Here is a 24,012-nt window from a genome sequence, read left to right on the forward strand (position 1 = left end):
GCTCTGCACATCTTTCCACCCTGCAGTTCCAATGCCATAGATCAACCAGAAAGCTGGTTTTTGTACTTCCACATTGGTGATCGAGCATTAAAAGCCAAGAGACCCATCCACACGGACAGAGTTGTAATCTCTGTGCTGAAAGTCCCTATTTCAGGGGCATCACTGCATAGAGGTGAGAACCATCCCCGTTTCTTTTCTTTTGCTGGTGTTTGAAGGCAGTGTTTCTGTGGCTTAGCAGATGGCCAACAACTGAAAATAAAATGAGAGACTACTCCCTCCCCAGCTGGGGAGTGCTGGCAGCTCACTTTCCACCCCTGCCTCTCTGGAAATGCAGCTGGAGCAGAGAAAATAAGGAGAAGGGAGCTGGAGGGTATTTCCTAACTAGACATGTCACGCACCAGTACAAAAAATCCCCTGCTCTGTATTCTCTGAGCTTGTGTTCGCCTGTCTGGGGAATCCTGAAGAATGCATGGTAGCAATTTCACAGTGAAATAATAACTTCTTCAGTAAACATTCTGAAATTCCCAGATCACAAATGTTGCAATTAGCATATTAGTCTCTAGGGTAATGATTTGGCTTTTATGTACAAGATATGTGGGAAGGTGGAAGAGACAGAAAAGACTGTTTTTCAATTATGTTTTCTCTCACAATAAGAGGACTTGACCAGGGAAGGAGAGGGTTGGAAGGGAGGAGTGTGGCTGATGACTGTAAGGCAGCTCTCAGCAGCCCCCCCATCTGTCCCTGGGGCAAAGAAGGATGGCAGTGAAGGCCATGCTAATCTGCTTTAAGCTGGCTTCAAGGGTGATGGAGGCAGTGGGAAATCAGCGAGTGGAAAGCAGGAGCCCTGCTGTGTCTTGTGAGGAACAGATCAAGAGAGTTCATGAACTGGGCTCCAGAACATAGCCTGCCAGCATCACTGAGCTCTGCAGCAGTGATGGTGACTATCAGGTGTGTGTTGAGCATGGTGTAATGGGAAGAAGAAACCTCCATACCAGTGCTTCTGGTCCCTCCCATCCTTGAGCCTGGCCATGAGGGGCACTGCTCCCAGCAAATCAGAGCTGGTCCTGCCACAGTTAAATATATCTATTTGATGGTAATCACACTTTTCTCCTAGTGCAGAAGAGGTTCGGTGTGCAGAACAGTTGTAATAATGTCACTTATTATGGCAAATGCCCCAAATCTGTGGGAGGATGGGAAGAAGCAGTGATGAGCTGAAGAGATAAGCCCAGCTGGGACTTTGCAACCAAAGGCCATATTGGATCATGGGTGTCAAATGCACCAGTGTCAGCTCAGGATGGAGTAAAAGTGCACAGCAGTAAAACATGAGTTCCTAACAGAGTATAGTGCATGACTCCCAACTCTGTTTTAAGAGCAAAGTGCTGCTTTACTTCCTCCTCTCAGACCTGTGGGACAGTTCCGGGGGAAAGAACCTCAGGAGCAATCCAGCCCAGCCTCCTACTTGAGCAGTAGCACAGGGACCTGCCTTTTATTGTTTGACATTTATAATTTAGTTCACATCATCATCCACTTGAGATGCCCATGGTGATAATGTCATCTGTCCAACAGCCCAACACAGGGAGAGGGAATGCTGTTCACCTGCTTCCTGGGCACAGCTTTCAGCTGCTCGCTGAGCTTTGTTCTCACTGAGAAGTACATTCAGGAGACCTCCCAGATGTATCTGCTCTCAGGTGCATCTGAGAAAAGTTCAGAAATTACATAAGGCTAAGTTATGCAAACCTGGGTAAACTGACAGTGAACCTATTAAACAACGCTTAGTTATTTATGAACCAAGTGCAGGAGGAATGGTGGTATTGAAAATAAGATCTATTTTTCTACTTCTGCACTACTGTATCTTTCTTTTTTTTTTTTCTCTTTTCTCAGTCTGGATCCTCCATATGTTTGCTGTTTCTGCATTTCTCATGTTTTCCTCCTTCAGTTCCCCTGCTATATACCTCATTTACCTTTTCTGATTCTTCGCAAGTCAGTTTTGCCTATCAGATTTTCTGTGCACTGCATTTTATGTTCATTTGTATGCAGAATGCAATCTATATGAATTAACTAGATCCTAAATATGTATCAAATCCAACACAACTTTCAGGTTTGCAGAATCGCATCTCTGCCCCTGCCAATCCATCTGCACGTAGGTACCATATGCCACTTACTTTATCAGGAAGCTTCAGGGGGATCCATTAGAGAGAGTCCGCAGCATAATTAGAAGAAAGAACATTTGTTTTCCCAGCTGCCCTGTTTTCATCCTTCCTCTTCAAATGTTCTGTTCATTTCAATTACGCTTACCATAGCTGCTCCAGCCTGGCCAACCTGGGGAACTAATTGCTTTAAAAGTTAATATCTTGCTTGCAAGGTGGATTTTCTTCCATTTGTTCAACTGTAATCCTGAGTTCCTCAAGGGATGCTGTCACAAAATATTGCCTTGCCTCAGGGCAGCTCTGAGGTCTGCAGAGCCATGGCACAGAGCGCAGCCAACCCACAGCATTCCCCAGTGCTGGGGACAAGGCAGTGTCCCAGGGGAAGGCCCTGCCTGGTGCCTTGATGGCCCCAGCCTCACCTTGGCCTCGCTGCCATCCACCAGGCACTCAGTGCAGCACACAGGGTGGAAATTAATCCCCGTTCATCTATGGAATTTGGCATGGGTGATGTCTCAAGTTCATCAGCATGCATACCAGCAGTGTCCCGTGTCCAGAAAAGACCTGGGGCATTGTAGGCTTTCTCCCTAGCAGCCAGCTCAGAGGATGACCTTGGTGCTGGTCTCTGTGCCATGCAGGCATCTTGCCAGGGCACCGGGCTCTGCATCCAGCAGCAGGATTAATATTTATCAGCTGTTTCTCCATCTTCTTTTTATCCAAGGGAAGAAGCCTGTACACAAATGGTTTTGTTTCATCAGGGAGTTCTTTTGTTTTGTTCTGTTTTTTTAACCTTTATTGGAGAGGTCATCCTCTGTTTACTGCAGAGAAAACACAGGCAGACTGTGCAGCTGCTTTTGGAGCACAAATGGTGGGGTTCACAGAGACCATCTTGCAGCGTATCTGGGCTAAAACAAGCTCTGCTGCCTCCTTGGATGAATTTGTTGGTGATATGGTGAGTGCAGTTGTGATAGAGGAGCAAACTTGCCCTGAAGGTGCTGTGCTGGACACCACAGCACTATGCTGCAGGTGCCCAGGGGATAATCCCGAGCCATTGCTCCTGCCCAGCTCTCCACAGGAAACCCTAGCAGAGCTGGAGGGATGGCCTGCAGGATCAGGTGCAACTGGAGAGATTGCACTGTGGTGGAGGTCTCTGCCCTCGGGTGTCCCCTATATGTGATTTGAGGCCATATTCCTCTGTCCAGGGCCTCTCATGGCAATGGTGCAGTACCAAGCTGCTGGTAGTCGTGCTTACTTCTTCTCTTGGCTTCATCTCCACCTTCACATAGGAGGTAAGGAGGCTGAAAAGGGTTAAATCTGGTGGAATGGGATGAGGAACAAGTACATGAGGGGTGCAGTGCTCAGCCAGCCCATCCTTGCTGGAAGGATTCAAACCATTAACCCCCAGATGTTCTGGCCTCCTACAGCTTGCCATAGGTGAGAAATCCCAATCAGTGAAAATGTACTGTGCAGACAAATCTGTCATGCTGTCATCATGAATGTGTGAAGTTGACCTGCCTGTACACGAACCATCATCTGTTTGTGGACAAGCAAGTGACCCTGCAAGTTCCTCTGTGAAGTGCTCAGAGGCATTAAAACATCCTCTGCTTTTCCTCCATCTGTTTTTCTGTCCGCTGCAGTTTGCAATTCCCATCACCTCTACAGTCTGTGACATCTTCTGGAGCAATTTTAAGTCCAGCATTACTGTCCCTGGTCAGATTCTGTTCAAATTCATGAAGGAAGAAATACCTCTATGCACTGAAATATCTGGAGGGCTTAGCCATGCAACTGATAGGAAGTGCCAGGAGTGTATTCTTTTATCTAATTAAAGTTGATGAATTTTAGCTGTCAATATTCAAGTTTAATTGTTTCCACTTCCTAGCATAATTAGGTATGGAGATTTATAAGGAAACAAGGGAGGAATGGTTACGTAGCCAAACGGAGTCAATAGCTGTGACTGATTAACAATCATGGGTTCTTACTAGCTAGTAGACTTTCATGTGTTGCCTGCAAGGGTCTTAGAATTACTGAACAAAACCTAATTTCATGGGATCTAACTGTTTAAAATGGGAATGTGGATTTTGAAATATCTACCCCAGAAAACAGCAATGTACAGCAATGAGACAAGGGAGGGTTTCACCATCTTTCTCAAAGCGACCTACAGTTGTTTTTTGCTGCCCCAGCAGCTTCCCTGGCAAGCAGACCAGGACATCTCACACTCCCCTGCTTGCAAACAAGTTTCCTCATGCAATTTGCAGCTGAATTACAGGGAGCAGGTTGAAATCAAATATTTATAAAGTAATGCTTAACTCGCAACTGTGTTTCAGTTGAGAATTTTGATAGAGCAAATTGTAACTCTGACCTTGAGGGGGTTTGGTGACACCTGGCAACACATTGCTGTGGGCCAGCAATATCAACAGTCAGTCATGAGCAACTGGATTTCATCTGGGAGGTGTGCAAATATGATTAAAACTTCAGACAGCTCAAATAAACATCAGATGAATTAGTTCAGCTGGATGTGGCAAGAGAAATCAGCAAAGCTGACATGCGTGCAATGCTGGAGATTTGCCTTTTGTTGACCAAAGGGTTAGGTCCACCAGGAGAAACTGTTTTAAAGCCCGTGTTAAAGCAAAGCATATTGTACGTTTTACAATGAAGTATGTGGTGCAGTGAGTTGTCTGAGAAAGTAAGGGGTATTTCAAGTGCGCGTGATACTTGTATTCTGACCCTTGTGGCTTAAATGAGCTGAGAGCCTCTCCTGGCCTTTCGGGATGATTTGTCTCCCTAAGATCTTCACCTCACCATTTGAACTTCTGTATTCCTCATTCCTGCTCTAGGCCATTGGACGCCCACACATGCCTGCCTACTGGTCTCTGGGATTTCATCTGTCCCGGTGGGGTTATGCCAGCCTCGATGTCGTAAAGGAAACTGCCAAACGCATGCATCACTACGACATCCCCTTTGTAAGCATGAATTTTTCTCCGTATGTGCTCATTTTGAAATCTGAAATGAGATGAATAAAATTATATTAGAGGAAATGTGATTATCCCATGAAGAGAACTGTAGAACAAAAGGATGCTCATAATCTTATGCAGTGGTTTCACAAGTCAATTCTGTGCAATATCTTTACATAGCTTTATAAAGCTCAAAAGAATGTTTAGAAGTGGCTTTAAACATGAGATTTAAGTGCTGCATTGCAGGCAGGTTGGACTTGGGTGTGCTTTAACGCTGTGACAGCAATTTATTGGTGTGTGGCAGTACAAGGTGCTGGCATTTTAAGCACAAACTGTGGCAGAGCTGATGCATATCACTGCCAAGTAGTTGCTAAGCTAGGACTTCCATGCATCCATTCTGCCCACTGATGCCACATAAACTTACAGGGACTGAATTTTACGGTTATTATGATCAATCTCTTAGGTCTCATTTCATAGGTTAATTCCTCCCTAGGAACACGGTTGCACCCATTCTGATTTTCTGTTTAAAATACATCAATGTTTGCTTTTAAAATGCTTAGGATGTCCAGCATTTCGATATCGACTACATGGATCGTCGCCTGGACTTCACATATGACAAAACGAATTATGCGGGTCTGCCAGAGTACATCAAAGAGCTGAAGACAGCAGGAATGCACAGTGTCATTATTCTGGTAAATTGAAAATGTCGCTAATTATTTTTCCATTTATAAGAACTATTTGCATCATAGTGCTCATAGCAGTATCCAGGTGCTAACGCATGCATGCTGTTGTGGAACATCTTCTATTTTTGTCATTTATTGAGAAGAGCTGAACAACACTTTCAGCAGACGTCACATTTAAATGTGCTGCATTTATCAGATACCTGCGTGTGCCAGTATTATCTCTTTACCATAACATCAATTTTCTTTCATTTTTTCCACTCATCTAAGAAAAAAAATTGCTTCTTTTCAGGTCTGAGTTGAGATAGCATTGCTGTAATGCAGTTCTTTTTCTGATAATGAGCAAATGAGTTTAACATGCAGACAGAAATAGCTGAATAGTGGAAAAGATCTACTCACAATCAATCTGGGGAGCTAGTAACTATAAATCATGTTGTCTTATGGTTTTTTTTTTTCATCTGAATTAATGTAAGAGAAATTTGTTTGCACAAAAAATTGTGGGAAACGTATGCTAAACCTTTAACCAATATTGATGTACAGAATCACAAAGTGGTTGAGGGTGGAAGGAACCTATGGAGGTCATCCAGTGCAAGGCCCAGCTCAAACAAGGACACCTAGAGCTGGTTGCCCAGGATTATGTCCAGATGGCCTTTGGTCGTCCCCAGGGAGGAAAACACAAAAGAATTCATTTGAGCAGAAGCAAAAATCAGATATTTCCATTTTCTCTTGTCAAATTTTCCTGCAAGATTGCCATCTCCCCCCAGCAGTCCCCATACATGTCCTTGCACTGACATTACTTTTCTCCACAGAGAAGTCAGTGGTGGTACAGAAGCTAGTGGCAAGTAAATTAAATAACAGTCTTTGATGAGTCCATAAGACATTGCTCTGCAGGGCCCTACTGCAGCACAGTACTGTACAGCCTGGCTAAGGCAGGGGTGGTGGCATGACCTCCCATTTCTGTGATGGGAAAGTGCAGGGATGCTAAGACCCAGAGAAAGGAGCAAGTGGGCACAAAGTGCTGCTGAAGAGAACAGTCATAATCTATTCACTGTGATCACAAGGGGCAGGATTAGGGGGAAAAAAAGTGCCTTAAATTGCAGCTATAAATAAATAAACACACATATAATATATAATCAGGTTGAGGTGACCCACAGGAGACAATGACCTTGCAGGGACATCTCCTAAATGATCAGCTTATACCTTTCATTAAGTTCTTACATAGCTCAAATTGCCAGTCTCACATCCTGCTGTTTGTATTCTTGATATACTTATTTGCAGAAGCTTATTCTCCCTCAGCCCTTTTTCACTAGTTTAAATTAACAAAGGTATTTTACTCCCTTTTAATGGGGGTGTGAGCTTCAGATCTCTTTGTAGTGGCTCTCCCTCACAGATGCCCCAGTTTGTATGCAGTCTGTCTAGTAAATACCTGGATTTCACAGTCCCCAGACAATGTTTCCCCAGTGTTTGGAGAATGGCAGTAATATTCCCTTAATTCTATTAAAAAAATGCCTCATATGACACAGATCTGCATCACTTTTGCCTCCATTATATTGGTGACTCATCCCTGTAAAGTTACCAGTTAATCCAGATGAATTGAGAAGGGGCAGACCACAGATGTTTGAGCTCTAAGCTGATCCAGCCTTTTTAAAATAAGTCATATTTCTTCCTTGATCAATGGCGGTGTCTTCAAAGGCTTGAGGAATAATATACTGAACAGCAGAGTCCAAATCTGTGGGATAATGCCTTTTTCATGGTTGATGGTATGTTAAATCTTTCCTGAAGCTAAGGTAACTGGGAGCTTCCGCAGTTTCTCAATTTAAAAATGACATTCTTCTTCAAATAGCAAGTCAGAAGTGTCTCCCTGGTCTTATTTTTCCTCCAAAATCTGTTGGGAAATTTAGCATACTGCTGGGGATGGGCCTAACAGTACCTCAAAGATCCATGGCAGTGTTTTCTCCTTTTAAAACAGTTACCAGATTCCTTGGCAATGTAACAGGCCTGCTCTGTACTTACGATTGACTTAATTTTTAACTTTTTGCACTGTAATTGCACTCACAGACAGGAATTTTAAACAAAACCACACTGAGAGCTCACCTACATTTTGGTAATGGAAATAGCAGCCTTTATGGTGGGACTGTTTGCCAGCAATTCAAATGTACATATCCTTACCTGTCCCAGGGCTACTGCATCTGTAAATTGTGAGAAATACCAGTGTGCAGCAGTAAAACTTCCATTCTTGGAGGAAGCTTCTGTCATTGGAGGTCCAAGACACAGTTCTTAAACAGTAACAATATTAAGTCACTCTGATGGAGAGCAATTTCAAGAAAAAATTAGCCCCAAATTAACTTGATACATCGTTATAAATAGCTAACCCATCTGAACTTGAGCACATACACAGACAGGAATGAGTGCTCTTTCCAATTGCTTTGCAGTTTGCACTCCATCTTTCAACACCTCTCTAAAGATCACTTAGCCTCTTACAGGTCTAACATTTAAACACTACCTGCTTATTTATTGAGTTATCTTTAATTTATGAGACATGAATATAGAGTAAAGCACTGAGTTTGGGGTAGCTCTTCCTGTACGCACTCTTACCCTTTGGTAAATACATGGTAATCACACCTTTCTCATCAAAGTTAGGATGTCTCCAATTGTTTTGCACTTTCTGCTGTGTAGGAAGCTACAAGGGTGAAGTCACATTTTAATGGGTGAGGTACATTTTCTTCTTACTTGCGAGCTTCAACAACGCTTTCAAAGCACTTCCTGAACTTGCTGGAGCAGGGCAAGTAGCTGTTGCTGTATAAATCTATCTCAGTAGTTAGGCAGATGCAAGGAATATAGCAACCATTCTTCAGTTATGCAATAAGCCCATGTGAATACTAAGAGGTCCCCCTTCCCCCTCTCCACTAACCTGTAAACAAGGACTGTGTTGTGCTCCATCTCTTTAGATACGCTTGTGAGAAAAACCATAGGCAAGATCCAGTTTGCTGTCCATTTCTGAAAATATCCTGGGAAGTACAGGCTACACTGCTAGTGACATTTTCTACCTCTCCTTTATTATATACAACTGCTACTATTTCTGCAAAATTTTGGCTGTTATTTTTGTTAGTGATTTCCGTCATTCCCATAAGTTGAGTCAGGAGCTGGAACAATATGAAAAGTTTTGTTCCCAAATGAGAGCCCTTCTAACCTCAATCAAGATGAGTATAATCCAGTCTGATACAGAAAGAATTATCTTCTGTTTAGATCTCCTTGAGTAGTGACAGTAATGGGTAAGTTGCCCAAGTGCAGCAGGCTGTTGGCTACCTCACGTTGATTTCAGGAGATGTGCTCTGATTGTTGTCACTTCATGTCATGTAAAATCTCCAGTGAAAGGGCTGTGAATGGATTCTGCACATCTCTGTTTGGTGTGCAGCTGGTGCCTCACCATCCAGAAGCCCAGTCCCATTTCATTCAATGCTGAGAGCTCTCTATGTCTATGGTCACTCTGGTAGCAGTGCGGCCCCTCAGCAATTCTCTCTGCTGCTGTCTTTGAGAAGCAACCTCCACGTAAGGGAGATTTTGCAGGAGTGTCAGTATTTTGTCATCATTACTGTGCTGAATAAGGTGCATACTTCAGCTGTGACTTACTCTGAGTCAGAACAAATGTACTGTTTAGAAACAAAGAAGAGTTCTGAAAGTAAAAAAAAAAATATTAGAATGGAAAATTATAAACATTATTACTGAAGAGGAGCTCTAATTAAATACCTTGCATACCTTCCATTAAAACACTAAAAAACGAAAACAGCTAGAGATGACATGAGTGAGAATTTCTTCTTTTTTTAGAAAAGAAGTCAGTGCAAACATGATTATGATTCAAAACAAGACTTAATAGCTTTAACATTTAAAAATCTAGTTCCATGAGCTGTAGAGGCTAAAATTTCCAGAAATGAGTTTTTATGGATGTGAGTTAAAATCTATATTTGAGGTCACAGGTGAAATTGTGCTGGTCTCAGTAAGTGCTAGGGGACCCACAGGTTTCAGAGCAGCCAGTCAGAGGTTGCTCACGGTTGTTCAGCATCTCCTCTTTAAGAGCTGATAAAAGATGAGTTAGGGAAGATTTAACAGATATGAACTTCCTTCTCCCATAAACAACCAATGGAATGCAAAACTAGGACTGGGAGAGTTTATTTCTCTTTAGGACATAGATAAACCTGCATAATATATTAGATTTATGCACCGGAATAACCTTTCAGCTGAAGGATACCAGAAGTTTGGATTAGGAGTAGCTAATTAAGCTGATTTCTTCCAGCCTTCAAGTCTCTTGAGAGCCATATTTTCCACAATAATAAGATAATTACTGCAGATGGACAGTTTTCTCTTTTCCAAAACTGAACTATTCAGTAAGTTAAGAACACTATAGGCATTTACACTCTTTAATTATGGAAGTGATGTTGGAGCTACGTAGTTAAAGCTGAACTTTATTTTGCAGTTAAGGTGAGGGCTTAGCAGGGGCTTTTGTTTTTGACACATGGAAGAGTACAATTTCCTCACCAGGCTACAGCTGTTGTAGGGCATACAAGTAAATCAGGCAATTAATTTAGGCACTAAAATGAATTTTAAAGCATGCCCTTAAAGGATATTACCATTTGAGATCATATATTCTTTGTCCTTCAGTTTTGTATTTAAACTCCAATAACTTTTTAATTAAAATTCCTTTGTATTATTGCTCAAGGAAGGATTGTTTCAGTTGCATTTCTACCTCTTGTGTGTAGTAACTGAAAGTTTTTTTTTGCCTTAAGCAGAGCTTGAGGGGATAACATTTTCTAAGAGAAAAGGGAAGAATTCCCTTCTAAAATGGCTGCAAACTTCCTTCATTCTAAATAATACAAAGCAGATAGCTGTTCCCAATTAGGGGCATTCTGCTAAGCACACTAACCTCCTTTTATTCCCACTTGGCTGCTGAGCAGAGTTCTTCACAGGCATCTCAGAGTATTCCTACTATTATTACTTACTGGTATGGAGGGCCACCATCCTACCCAGGCACAATTCAGGCCTCCTTTCAATGAGCTAGCTGGCCACAGATGGCCATCCTGGGGCGGAGAAACTGGCTGTGTCTCTGTAAGGGGCAGCGGTGGGAGTTGGTGGTTACTCTTGGGCCATGATGGGGGCAGAAGGCACGATCTGCAGGATGTAAGCTGCTGGTGATTTCACACCTGTTGGGAACAGAGAAGTTTGGCCACTTGATGTAGAGGACTTGGGCTATTTTGCACTGGGTTGACATAAAACAGCCACAGTTGACACTGGGTCTGAAGAAAGGACTAACAAGGTTGGATGTGTCCCAACTTCAAGTTCTTTGAGATACTCTAGGTGTTCCAAAGTTAAGATGCTGAAGTTGGATAAGCTGATATGGGAGTTTTCTTGGAGGGAATCCAGAGATGCCAAGTTTTGTGACCTCAGAAGGGAGGAAAATAAAATTTGGTGCCTCTTCAAAATTTGTTGAATATAGTCTCGTAAAAATAAACGTGAAGGTGCTTATTAATTTCACTTAAATTTGGTCTTACACAAGAAATACCAGCAACTTTTTAATGATTTTTTCTAAAGTATTACGTGCTCTCTACTCTTACTAAATTTTAACGCTGTCTTCTTCCAACATTTTTGCAGTGTGTATTAATAACATCAAATTATTCTGAAATGTAGAAGTAGAGAAAGTAACCATTGTCTCTGAGATAAATCAAGTGTAACCACTGTTTTCAGGATCCATTTATAAGCAAGGATGAAGAACCAGGTACTTACAGGCCATATGACCTCGGACAGGAAATGGGAGTCTGGATAAACAACTCCGATGGCATAACTCCTGCTATTGGAAAGGTCAGTCTACTAAATTCTCTTATGTGCTGAATCTACTATTGCTTCAAAGTGTTAAAGAAGATGTATAGCAGAAATGAAAAAGTATCTGCACATTTGTACCTATGTACTCTAGTCCTTGCCTCCTGGATACTCAGTGTTTCCTGACTACACCAACCCCAGAACAGTGGAATGGTGGACCCAGTTGTGTCTGGAGTTTAAGGATGTCCTTGACTACGATGGGATCTGGATTGTAAGTCTGATTATATTTGCCTTCCCTTCTTTTCAAAACAGAAAACATGGCTTTTGACATGTCTTACTCTTCTTATTAAAGGATATGAATGAACCATCCAATGATTTAACAGGCCAACTTCCTGGATGTGCTGCTAATGATATCAATAATCCTCCTTACATTCCTAGTGAGTAAAGCTTTTTTGCAAATCTCTTTCATAATCTCTTAGGAAAATTTTCTTTCTTCTCTTTTGCCAAGGGCAGTACTACAGATTCCTTCAGGACACAATTGGCTCAGCTTCAGCAGAGTATCAAAAATATCTTCTTTGGTCACCAGAGCAGCTTCGCAACAGAGTCTGGCCTTCCCTGACATTCTCTGAACAACAGTTCTTCTCCATAGAAAGGGCAAAATAACTGTAGACTCAGATGGAGATTTATGGAAGGAGTAACCACCCTGTCTTGCCGCAAATGCTGTGGGACCCAGGGCTGGGCAGTCCCTGGCTTTTCTACAACTCATGACAGAAAAGGTTGCATATTCCTGATAGCTTAATTATTTTTTCTTCCAGGAAAAAAAAAAAAAAAATTAGTCCTTTATTAGATATGATCTATAGGCTAAAATTAAATTTTAAAATGCCCAGGCCTATGGGACTCTGTTAAGAGGGGAACACCTCTTCCATAGCTGAAACAATGGCATGTTCATTCTCCCCCTGGAAGCCCTGAGTGTTTATAATTAGTGACAGTGCTCCTCACTTGAATCCAGCCAATGTTTCCCTAAGAAAGATCTGCTGCCTGATCAAGGCTGAAGTACAACAGGAAACTGGGACATAAATGATGTATTGACAATGAAATACTGGAAATGTCCTTTTTTCTTCTTCAGGCTGTTGTAATGTCATGTGAATTCTTCCTTTTATTTATTAAAGCTCATTTCTCTTCACTCAGTGTACAAGAGAAACTTAAATATAACAAAAGCATGACATAAAATAATAAAAACATCATAAATTATTGAAAACAGGAGCAGAGCTTTAAAATACGATTTAGATGTTTGTTCCCTTTTGGGGGCCATTTTGTTGTAATGGCCATATTTCAGCACTGTGGGTCTTGATCAACTTCTCTTGTGCAAATGCACTTCCTTCTTTTTGCAGTTCACAGTGTTGGCCTTCATTCTGCAGACAGAAGTCTGAGGAATTTATTCCAAAGTGTGGGAGAGCTGTTACCCGATGTTTCCTATCAATATTTAAGTGTTTCTTATTGTCTTCCACTTTTTGCCAACACTGTGTGTGCCCACAGTTGTCTGCACCTCTGTCTGAAGCAGGTGTACGGTGATGGGGCCTGGGCAGCTCAGTCCAACAAGAAGTTAAGATCTCCCTATGCAGGGCTTTTGGAGCTCACTGTTGTGGTGGGCACCTGAGCCTGCAGCAGTCCCGCTCTCAGTGTCTCAGGTGTTTGGAAAGTCAGCCATCTGTTCCCATATCATAACCACAATCACCTGGACCCATGGTTTGACCTTCTAAAAACAGAAGTCCTTCAAATCAATTTTCTATAAAACACTTTACAGTGGAGATTAATGTGCAATCTATTACTGAAGCAGAATGAAAAGTATTCAGAATAGGAATGAAACACAAGGTTATGATACTACGTGGCAGCATTTGCTTTCATATCCCACCTCGTTTTACAGGGTTCATAACTGGGTGTCACTGGGGCATTAAGTGCAACTTTTCCCAGAGCATCAGTGTATTCTTTAATGCTGTTCCAGATAAGGTTTCTTGGAAATTACCTACAAATTAAAGTATTTCTGATGCAGATCAGCCACACTGGAGCTTTCTTGTCTAAAGATCCAAAGAGGAGGATTCCAGCATTGGTGGCCCAGCAGAGCAGACAGGCTAACGGGGTTTCAGATGCAGAGAAATGCACTTTGTAGTAAAGAACTGCAAACATACAGTGAAGTGTGATTTGGCACTGAAGTTTCCTGCTCATTGATAGATATTTACAATAATGCTTGCACTCACTTAAGCAAACAAAGGAGGTCTATTTGTCAGCCTCTTTTTTATTTATTTGGGGGGTAGAGGATTTTGTAACACTAGCAACTCCATCTCTAAAAATAAATCCACTGTATAACCCAAATGTCTGACCTGCCCAATTCCTGCTGAATTGCATATGGCATTTTCAGGGAGGCTACCTGCAGAGGATGAGAATCACATTTCCACACCAAATGAGTCTTGCCAGCATCTCCTTAATGTGGGATCAAAGACCAGGCAGCATCTGTGCAGCCAATTCATATTTCTTCCCTTTGGCTCAGCTGGATTGGAGCTGTGCCAGCAAGGTCAGGGCTGCCCCTGACTATTATTGAAGGCAAAAAGCTGCTGCTGCCTCCACTGCCTGTGATCTGCTGATGGAGAGTTACTGTATAACCCATCCACGTGTGAATACATCCATTATAATCTGTCCTTGCTCTCTTCTGTGCAGAGCATCAAGCCATAGCAGATGGCCTCCCAAGGACTGGACTGCTGCATCTCATGCTATTCCCTCCCTTTTATAGCCCTGACATCCCTGCTTCCCACTCACGAGCTGCCTGGGGCTGTTCCATCAGTCCTGCTGCCTCCTAAGTCTTCAGGGGGGAAAAGAGACATGAATTTTGCCACAGTAGGGCAGGATCATGCTGCCTACCTATATGTGCAGTTGAGCACTAATCCAAACCTGGATGTCATAATTTCATGTGAATGCACAAGTTCCCTTGGCATCTAAATTTCTGTGATGATTTTGATTTTTTAGCTATTTTTTTTCCTTGCTATTCTGGAAAATCTCTAACTATGTGAAGAATGTATACATACATATATTTTTAACTTAGCAATGCAGAAGTTTTCTCTCTGGTTATTACTGAGTACATGATGCCCGTACAGACATTCTGAATTACTGGACATAGAATTTGAACCTCGTTAGCAGGGGTTACACCATACTGTCAGGACACTTGTGCCTGCAGCTATGTGCTGGCCTCCAATTGGTGCAGATCCTGCAGTTCTTCAGCTTTTCCTCTTTCCAAGTCCCTTGACATTTTCACTCCTAAAAGTGTAGAAATACAAAGAGATCTGAACTGTGACATGCAATGTTTTGTGTCCTTCTCAGGCATTACTGATCACTCCCTGTCTCAGAAGACTCTGTGTCCCGACTCCAGGACTTACCTGGGGGAGCACTACAACACGCACTCTCTCTTTGGCTGGTCACAGACTGCTCCAACTTTCCAGTGAGTTCTCTATTTCTACAAGTGGGTTTCAGGTGATGGTGAGACATTTTAAAAGCAGCTGCGTTACCTAGGAAATCTGTAATGGTACCTGATAAGAAGCAGCTACAGGTTTCACATTGCTATTTGTCATTAAGTATTTCAAGAAAAGAGACTCTTGTCAGAGGAAGCAGAATCTTTTCCACTTTTACTTTTCTCAGCTAAAATCAGGATTAGCTCTTCGACTGTTTATTTCCTGCAAGGAGAGCAAGATATTCCCATCCAGTGTTAGAGCTGTTCCCGTGCCAGAGCAGCAACAGGGAGATTCTTCCTTCCCTTCGCTACAGTGGCCCAAGCAAAGTAGCTTCCATGGCTGCTGGTGAAGGATCCATATTCAACTTCCCTGCTGCTGTTGGAGCCGCCTCTGATCTTGGCAGGCAGCGTTTTGCATTTTGCCTGGAGCTCTGTGGGGACATGGCTGAGCTGCATTGCAGCAGAGTTGTTACAGGCTACTGTAAAGCTGTCCCTTTGCAACAGGGAAGCACATAAAATGGGCTTGCACAGTCAGACTCTGCAGCTGCCAGGCTGGAGTGACATGGAAACTGACTGATTAAATCAAAGGGACAAATCACGCTTTTTCCAGCAGAGAACTAAGACATGGATATGTTTAATGACACAGTGTAAGTGCCAAAGCAGGGGTCCTTGCACTGGTTTATTTTAGCACTTAGCACACATTTGTACCAATTGTACTGTGGAGGCATCCAGGGGAGGTGGCTAAGTGAGCCTATTTAAGGTGTTGATGCACTTGCAGCTCTGTGCCAAGCCTCGAGGAAGGAAAGCTCTGGGAGAAAGCCAGAAGCAATCTGCTGGCTTCTGTGCAGCCCACCTTCACTGAGCAGAGCAGGAATCTCTCAGCCATTACTCTCGCTGGCCACGTAGCCCAGCATCCCAATCTGCTCAAAGGTCCTCCCCTTGCAGGAGCCCCCACCAGGGTTGTCTTTCAGCCTCCTCCAAGGTGGTGAATATTATGTGTTCCTGTGCTGCTTATTTTATTCAGCCAAACTTCCTTCAGGAGTGGAGGAAGCCATGAATATTTAGCATACCAGCATCAGCTGTAGGATATTGGCTGAAATAAATGACAAATTCATAATCATATATAAAACATTCAAAGAATTATGCTAATGAAGCCAGAGAATAGGAAATGTGTCATCTCACCCATGTATGCAGTCAAATGGCTTGAATTTGTATACAACAAGATAGCTACGACCATCCTGTGCATAGCTTAGGGCCAAGAGCTATTCACACATAATATTCTGTAAATAATTTCAGTCCACAAATGTATTTGAGAACATTAGAATCACTTTGGCAATGATTCATGATAGACTGAAAATTATCCAATAAATTACGTGTTGCAAACTGTTTGCGCAGATCTGGATCATAGTTGCATTGATCCAATATTACTCTCATTAGCACCTACTTTTGCAAGCAGAGCCAAATTCATACTGTAGAGACAAAGCAGAGCACTTGTATGCAGGACACCCTTAAAAAGGTTCAGGAAAAAGAGATTCCTGCCCCCCACAGTGCTCAAAAATGCAGTCATTGAGCTTGGTGGTGGCTGTACAACACAAACCAAGCAGGTCCCTCTTGGCCAAGAATTGGGTGTCCTGCTCTGCACAGCCCATAAGCATCATATTTGTAAGCCTATATGGAAACTACTGAGTTTGGTGTGGTTTCGTATATTATTGGTTTTTTTTTCCTATGGAAGCAAATGATAGATTTTAAAGCCTCTGAAGCACTACAGAAACAAAGTGAAATGTTGGCCATTACAAGCATGGGTGAAAGCTCTTGCACAGATCTCATTAAGCAAAGTGAGAAGGAGGCGGATGGTAAGCAGCATGGTTAATATTTCAGGCTGGGATTTCCCAGATAATCTAAGGAGTTTTGATTCCCAAATTTCTAATACAGCAGAATTGAACCTGAGTTTTGGCAATCTGTAGTGTTACAGTATCTAATTCCATACAGAGATTATCCTATATTGATCAACAGTTTAATAGGTTTGTTAAATAAGGCATATTGCACTTCATTCATCCTCTGATGGTGAGCAAAATCACTTTTAAAAGGCAAGGAAAAATTCATTCTGGCAACAATTCTGTAATGAAATCTCATAAATCAAATGATGAAGGAAATCAGGGGACAAGAAAGGGATGACATTTTGAAAGATTATGTGTTTGCTTTCTGTATTGATTTTAAATGTTGGTTTGGTGACATTTCTTTCTTTTTCCTCCTAACTTTTAAGTCCAGAATATTAGGACTTTATTTGCCAATACAAATCTCTAAATAAATCTTATATTGAAAAAAAAATATATATATTACTTCTTGAGAAATGGTAGGACATTAAATAAAATGAGTTAATATAGAAATAATTTTGTTTTAAATATTCACTTTGAGACAATATTGAGAATAATTGAAATGCAAAATAATTTTTAGGAAGCCTAGGCATATCTGACACAAAGTGTTTCATGGATGAGATAGATTTTAATTGTTTACTTTGGCCATTGAGTAGAACTTTCCATTGTTTACAGTTTTGGAGCCACACTTTCACATGACTCACATCAGAGTAATAAAAGTTTCAAGAATAACACCATCTCCAATAAAATTGTGCTGGAAAGCTCATGCTGATCACATGAATGTTTTTGGTTGCCTCTCTTATTTTTAATGACCTTGTTGCATTCTGCCATAGTGTTGTCCAGCAGGCAACTGGGAAGCGGGCGTTTGTCCTGAGTCGCTCTACCTTCGTCGGCAGCGGGAAGCACGCTGGTCACTGGCTGGGTGACAACAACTCTCAGTGGAAGGACATGCACTACTCCATCATCGGCATGCTGGAGTTCAACCTCTTTGGCATCCCCTTTGTGAGTCTGAAATCCTTCGAGCAATTGCTGGCTCGTCCCAGTATCACTTTAAATCAACTCAAATGTTTTCTAAAATAAGCTGCTAGAGATGGCCAGCAGTATCAGCCTGCACGGCGTAAGGAACTGCAGATTAGGGAAAGCTAAATGTCATCAATCTTGGCTGCTTAAACAGAAACAAAAATAGCACTGCCAGCTTCAGATTAAATCACCGTGTGCCACCCCAAATAGACCTCCGTGAAGTGTTTTATCATTGACTTGCCTCTGTAGGTTTCTGACTTCGCAAGCTGGGCTGGAGGATTTGTATAATTACTGAAATATTTCAGATCTTCCACAGTGATATGTAGGATATAGGAGTAAGTGAAATCTCATTCCCAGCAAAATTTGTGTCATCATATCCCGCACCATTCTCACACAGTCATCAGAATTCAGCATCTCCTTCCAACACATTATTTTTATTAAGAATCCTCTGGGTTCTCATTTTGGGCCTCAGCCACCACAGTCACAAACACTGACACAATGGTATTTTCTCTTCAGGTTGGTGCTGACATCTGTGGGTTTGCCTCCAACACAACCTATGAGCTCTGTTTGCGCTGGACGCAGCTTGGCTCCTTCTACCCATTTTCCAGAAACCACAATGCAGAGGGAAATGCTGTAAGTAAATAAAGTTATGCAGAGCCGCGGTCTATGATTGCTATATCGACAAAGATGATTTGTATTACTTTCTCAGAAATTAACCCGTCATTCATGGGTAAGCTTAACTGGGAAATAAGGAGTGCTGCACTGACAAGAGGAATCGAAGTAAGTTTTTCCTATCTGTAATGTAAAGATTAGTTAGGAATTCTGAGAAAATATATAGTATCTAACCCTGTAGAGGTAAGATTTATTCATTTCATCTTTCACCTACTGCAGCCCAGCTTTTATTTCAGAGCTGCTGAGTGTCCACACGTCTTTTCCTCACTTGTTGATGTCAGTTTTTGTTTCAGTGCTTGTACAAGTTTAGTAGGAGTTATTGAAAAGAAGGGGAGAGAGGTCCTTATACCGAAACTTGCTGTTTAAAAACAAGTTTCAGACAAAGAGTTAGAAGTTCCAAGGTCAGGTGTCAGTGCTGTCAGCCAAGGAGCTCATAGCTGGCATGAAATAATGCAGCCTCAGACCTGAGCTGTGGCTTCAACTTATCATAAAGTCCTTTCAAGTCTTGTCTCAGATATAAGTATCATCTTGTTTCTGACTACAAACAATTTGCAAATCTTGCTGTCTTCATAAGCACACTGTGTTACATGCAGCTTTGATGGAAATATTGTGCTAGTTCAGTAACTGCCATTTTATTACTTTTTTCTTCTGTAAACTGGACTGTGCATTATTGGGGTTAAGATTATGAGCTAACCTTAAGTTTTCTTCACAGTCCTGTCATCAAAATGTTGTAATGTTTATAACCCCCAGAAAGACCTCTTCTGCATGAAAGTATGATGTCCATCCAGAAAAAGGGCAAAGCAGGAACAATAACTTACAGTGCTCTTATGCTCTTACAGCGTAAGAGAATCAGAACTTACTCTGTTGTGGAACAACAGAAGGCAATAGCAGTGCCTTCTGCTGGGGTATAAGCACTGTGGAATCAGGGAAGATGACAAAGAAGAAGTAGCTCATCCTTCTTGATGAGCTGTGACAGCTCAAGAAGAGTGTAATCTCTATCCAGAGACGCTGCTATCTCCTAAATGAGAGTGAGGAGGGATAGCTGCCTGGGTTAGTTGTGCCTCTCACCTGGTGCTCAACCACTGGTTCAGGCCGTGACCTGGCAGTTCCCATGCACCTGTCATCTGCAATAATTCCTGAGATGTGCTGGTATTTCTCTCTAGGAGAACGAGTGGCTGTGGGGCTTTAGGTGCTGTTACAGATAACTATTTTCTATTTACCGTTGTTTACTAAAATTAGAGGCCCCTTATCTGTGCAGGTTCACTTGTCCCTTCGGGCATGCAAACTGGGATGTGACCCAGCTGAGTGAACGTTATTAACATTCTCAAGACTTAATAGGCAATTTAGTAGGAAAAGTGAGGAGAGCTGTGACTCGGCTGTGACCTAATGACAGAAGTGTCAGAGGATACACTGGGTTTTATTGGACCACTTAAACCCATTTGAAACATCGTGTTCTCTGACAGAAATGAACACGGTGTTTTGGTGACTCAGCACCACCTCAGAAATCTGTTTTTTTTCCTGAACTTTGGCAATGTTCATACAGTGTTAGACTTACAACAGCAAAAATACAGTGCAAGTTTCGAAGAAGTAGATGGGTGCTCCAGAGCTCGGAGGCACAGGAAAGATTATTCCAATATAGATGTAGTAATTGAGAAATTTAACTTAAATATTGAATTTAGTTAGCATTAAGTTAAATGTCAAAATAAAACCATAAACATTCACTTTGCCTATCCCACTGGGCATTTCAAATGGTTTAGTTAATACTTTTCTTGACTGCAAAGTACTGGATAGTATAAAACGCTCCAGTACTTCTGTTCCTCTTTTGTTCCATTATCCTTGGAATGCGTTTTATGCTCTGAGATTTGGATGAGAAAACTGAATCTCATGGGGGAATTTTGTGCAGGCAGAAGGGAGCTTAATGCCTTATTGGTAAGCCCAATTTAGGGCTGGTGAAGTTAAGACAAGGGGATTGGAGGAGATGCAGGTCTTCCTGGCGCTAGCACTGCCATGGGCTGTGTGCTCCATGTCAAGTGGCAGTGGATGGACACTTTGGCTTTTAAATAGATCCAAAACGTCCACCTGATGGTGGGATCCAGCATGCATGCCCCTCTTGCTCCAGAGAGCATCTCCCTGCATGGGGCACCCAAAGCAATGGGCACAGGAGGAGAACTGAAGCTGAGATTCGTGTGTTTGGAGAAGATTTTTCCCCATTGCACCCAGCAACTTTGGTCATTCCCATTAGCTTTTGCAAAGGCATGAATTCATTCCCACTTTTCATCCTTGTACAAAAAAGGTTAAAAAATAATTATGGTTTTGCCTTTGTTTGCAGGCTGTCTGCCTTCTCTTTTTCCTCTGTTTCTCTTTCTCCGTACCAGAGGACAGAGAACTTGCAGTTCTTAACACACTCTTCCCATTTGCAAATCATCACTTTTGCTTATACAAATATTCACTTTCATAGGATAATACCAGCAACAGCTTCCCTTTGGATGCACACAGGTTTCTCTGTTGAATTTGCATCCATTTTTGTAATGCACACTGCAAATCAAAGCTTTTCCTTCACAGGCTCAAGACCCAGCAGTTTTTGGAGCAGAGTTTGCCAAGATAGCTCGAGCTGCGCTCCGGATCAGATACTCCCTGCTGCCATACCTCTACACCTTGTTCTTTGAGTCTCACGTCCATGGCAACACGGTGGTACGGTCACTGATGCATGAGTAAGTTTGGAGTCTCTCGTCTTTATCCCATTTTACTCACAGTAGTTGAGCTTCTGTGTATAACCAAACTGGCTCCTGCCTGGTAATAGTGATGGCAAGATCATTGCATGCTCTCTCTTAAAAAGAACAATTTTAAAGGGAAATCTAATCTAAATATGCAACAAAAAGAACTTCTAATATATGTGATGGATATGCATATTAAAATACTGCTTATATTTGTTTCTACTGAAAAAAGACCTTAGTGAAATAGTAAGAAAGTTCTAGTTTTAGGCAAATATGCAGCCCTCTCTTTCAAAGTTAGGGGTCAAATACCTATATTTTCTGCACTTGAATCAAATCCGTAACATTTGTGTTCTGGCACGGAATATCAGAAAAGCCTCATGGAGAGAAGGCTCCATTTTCCAGTCATCCACGGTATTTTCATTCTCCAATTTCTCACTTGCATCTGCATGCTATGTGTGATACCTACATCTGTTTCCACAAATGGCACAGGAAAACAGAGATAGAAACATTCAAGTGTAGAAGCAGGTGCACAGAGAAGATTAATAAACACATGCTGAAAAAAATCTCAGAAAATGCAACCTCAGTTTTTGGAACAGCTCTTCTTTTTTCTTTTTGGAAGAAAGTGAGGTCTAGTTTCCCTCTTGGCACCCTTAATTTGTTTTCTACCTTCCTTTGGTAAATTTTCTTTTTCAGAATGTGTTACGCAAAGTTGTGAGCAAAAGGAGTGCAAATAACGCATGTGAAAGGCTACTGCCCAGAGCTCTGCCACAGTTCAGTCTTATCAGTGCAGGTTATGTCCTGGTCTGTTTAATGTTCCTTTTCCCTTTAGGTTAAAAACATTTTCGTTAAAGGGTAAGGCATCTTTGCAAATTAAACTGAGATTACTCTAAAGTGCAGAACATACTAATACAGAATGATAATGCACAAAATCTATTTTGCCTACTCAATGTAATGGCTAACTGATTGGTTTTAAAGGCAGTATCTTTCCTCTTTTCAGCCTGCTACATTATTGAAGAGAGTAGCATCTGAGAGCAGTTTGATGGGGACTCCTGTCTTACGTGGGTTTTATGTTCTTTCAAGGACTCATTTTAACAGTATTTTTGGTTAATCAGATTTATGTGAATATTGAGAATGACCAAGTTACTTTGGGAATTATATTAGCTAATCTCTGCTAATACTGCATGACTTCAGTGATGTTAAGGCCACCCATCTGTCCATTCCCTGTGTATTTTATCTGTGCTCTACTTGGGCTCATCGGAATTACTGAATTTGCTTTTATTTTAATTGTAGAACAGCCTCAGAGGCACCAGCTGAAACTCCTGTTGAGTGAGACTATGCCAGAAGATGCACTCCCACCATTAGCTGATATTTAGCTGTGGTACCAGACTGAGGTTTTTACTGGAAGTAAAACCTCTAAAATGCAGGAAGGGAGTGCAGAGATCAGGAGATCAGCACAGACTGACTACCCAGGTGCCGTCCTAGTGGCCATATCACTTGCTGATATTGTCATAGCTGGAACCTGAAATTGCTTAAAAATATTTCTTACTGTTATTACTTAGTTGTGATTGCTGTTGTTACTTAGTAAGGATTTCTTACTATTTCTTATTAAGGTTCCTTGGTTTAGAGTGTCTGTGCAAGCAGAGAAAGTAACTGAGATGCTAATAAATGGAGAAATGTGGGCTGTAGAGACAGAACTGAAACAGAATTTTTGAGGTCCAGATGATGGAATTTTACATCGAATCTTTCTGTTTCTTGTAACAAACAGAGGACAACTAAGAAACTGTACTAGCTCTTTAGGTGAAGCTGTTACTCACAACCCTCACTATGAAAACAACTCTGGCCAGGCAGAGTCTCCAAGCAATACCTATTTCATGCGGTCATTTCAGATTTTTCATTTCATTTCAAACATTTAGGTGTTCATTTCAAACAACAAACAGGAACAGAATCCCAGTAGATTCCTGTGTATGTTTTAAGTGTCTCCTGCAGAGGCTTTCATTTGGTGAACCAGAGATGTTGGCAGCTTGGCTGTCCAAAAAGACCTGGGGGTAATAATCCATTACTGTGCTCCTGGAGGGGAAAGCTCTGCTTAATAGCCTACCAGGGGGGAAGTAAAACAGCAGAGAGGCTGCTATCTAACCGTGGGAAGCATGGAGATGGAATGCAGCATCTTTCATAGATCACGAACACGCTGCGCTTAATGGCTTGTATTTTCAAAATGGGAGAATTCATTTGTTTGCTGAATTTGTGGTTGCTGTAATTGCAAAAGGAAGCAGTGCTTAGTGAGATGTTGAGATGCTTCTTCCCAAGCTCAAGTAAGATGATTGGCTTCCCTGCTGCCAGTATTTCTTGATCAGATTTTCCCCTGAAATCTCCCACAACATAATGCATTGAAACAATATTCTAATTTTATTACAGTGAAACTAAAAACACTGAGAAGCTGTTGAGAGGACAGAAAAACGAACATATTGCATTTCAGGAACCTGAAGTCCAGGAGACTCCTGAGCACCTCTCAGGAGGAGATCCACATTCTCTGGGCAGCTGTGCCAGAGCTCAGCCACACGCACAGCACACAAGTGCTTCCTGGTGTTCAGGTGGCACCTCTGTGTGCCAGTGTGTGCCCCTGGGTTCTTGTCCTAGCAGAATCCAAGCTTTT

General features: G+C 41.9%; 1 protein-coding gene across 1 annotated transcript in view; it reads left to right on the forward strand.

Annotated features, from left to right (window-relative positions):
- The window catches only part of LOC122180820 (maltase-glucoamylase, intestinal-like), a gene marked incomplete at its 5' end in the record, with an annotated part of 47,651 nt that overhangs the window by 11,459 nt on the left and 12,180 nt on the right, over positions 1-24,012 (forward strand). The window contains 9 exons of the mRNA XM_042872736.1: positions 4,979-5,104; positions 5,656-5,787; positions 11,512-11,625; positions 11,738-11,854; positions 11,936-12,020; positions 14,953-15,070; positions 17,787-17,955; positions 18,490-18,606; positions 21,208-21,356. Of these exons, the coding sequence (XP_042728670.1) occupies positions 4,979-5,104; positions 5,656-5,787; positions 11,512-11,625; positions 11,738-11,854; positions 11,936-12,020; positions 14,953-15,070; positions 17,787-17,955; positions 18,490-18,606; positions 21,208-21,356 (1,127 nt within the window). The remainder of the gene's footprint in view (positions 1-4,978; positions 5,105-5,655; positions 5,788-11,511; positions 11,626-11,737; positions 11,855-11,935; positions 12,021-14,952; positions 15,071-17,786; positions 17,956-18,489; positions 18,607-21,207; positions 21,357-24,012) is intronic.

This window comes from Lagopus leucura, unplaced genomic scaffold, assembly GCF_019238085.1.
Source record: "Lagopus leucura isolate 7727_CA_CO unplaced genomic scaffold, USGS_WTPT01 Super-Scaffold_100008, whole genome shotgun sequence".
Lineage (NCBI taxonomy): Eukaryota > Metazoa > Chordata > Aves > Galliformes > Phasianidae > Lagopus > Lagopus leucura.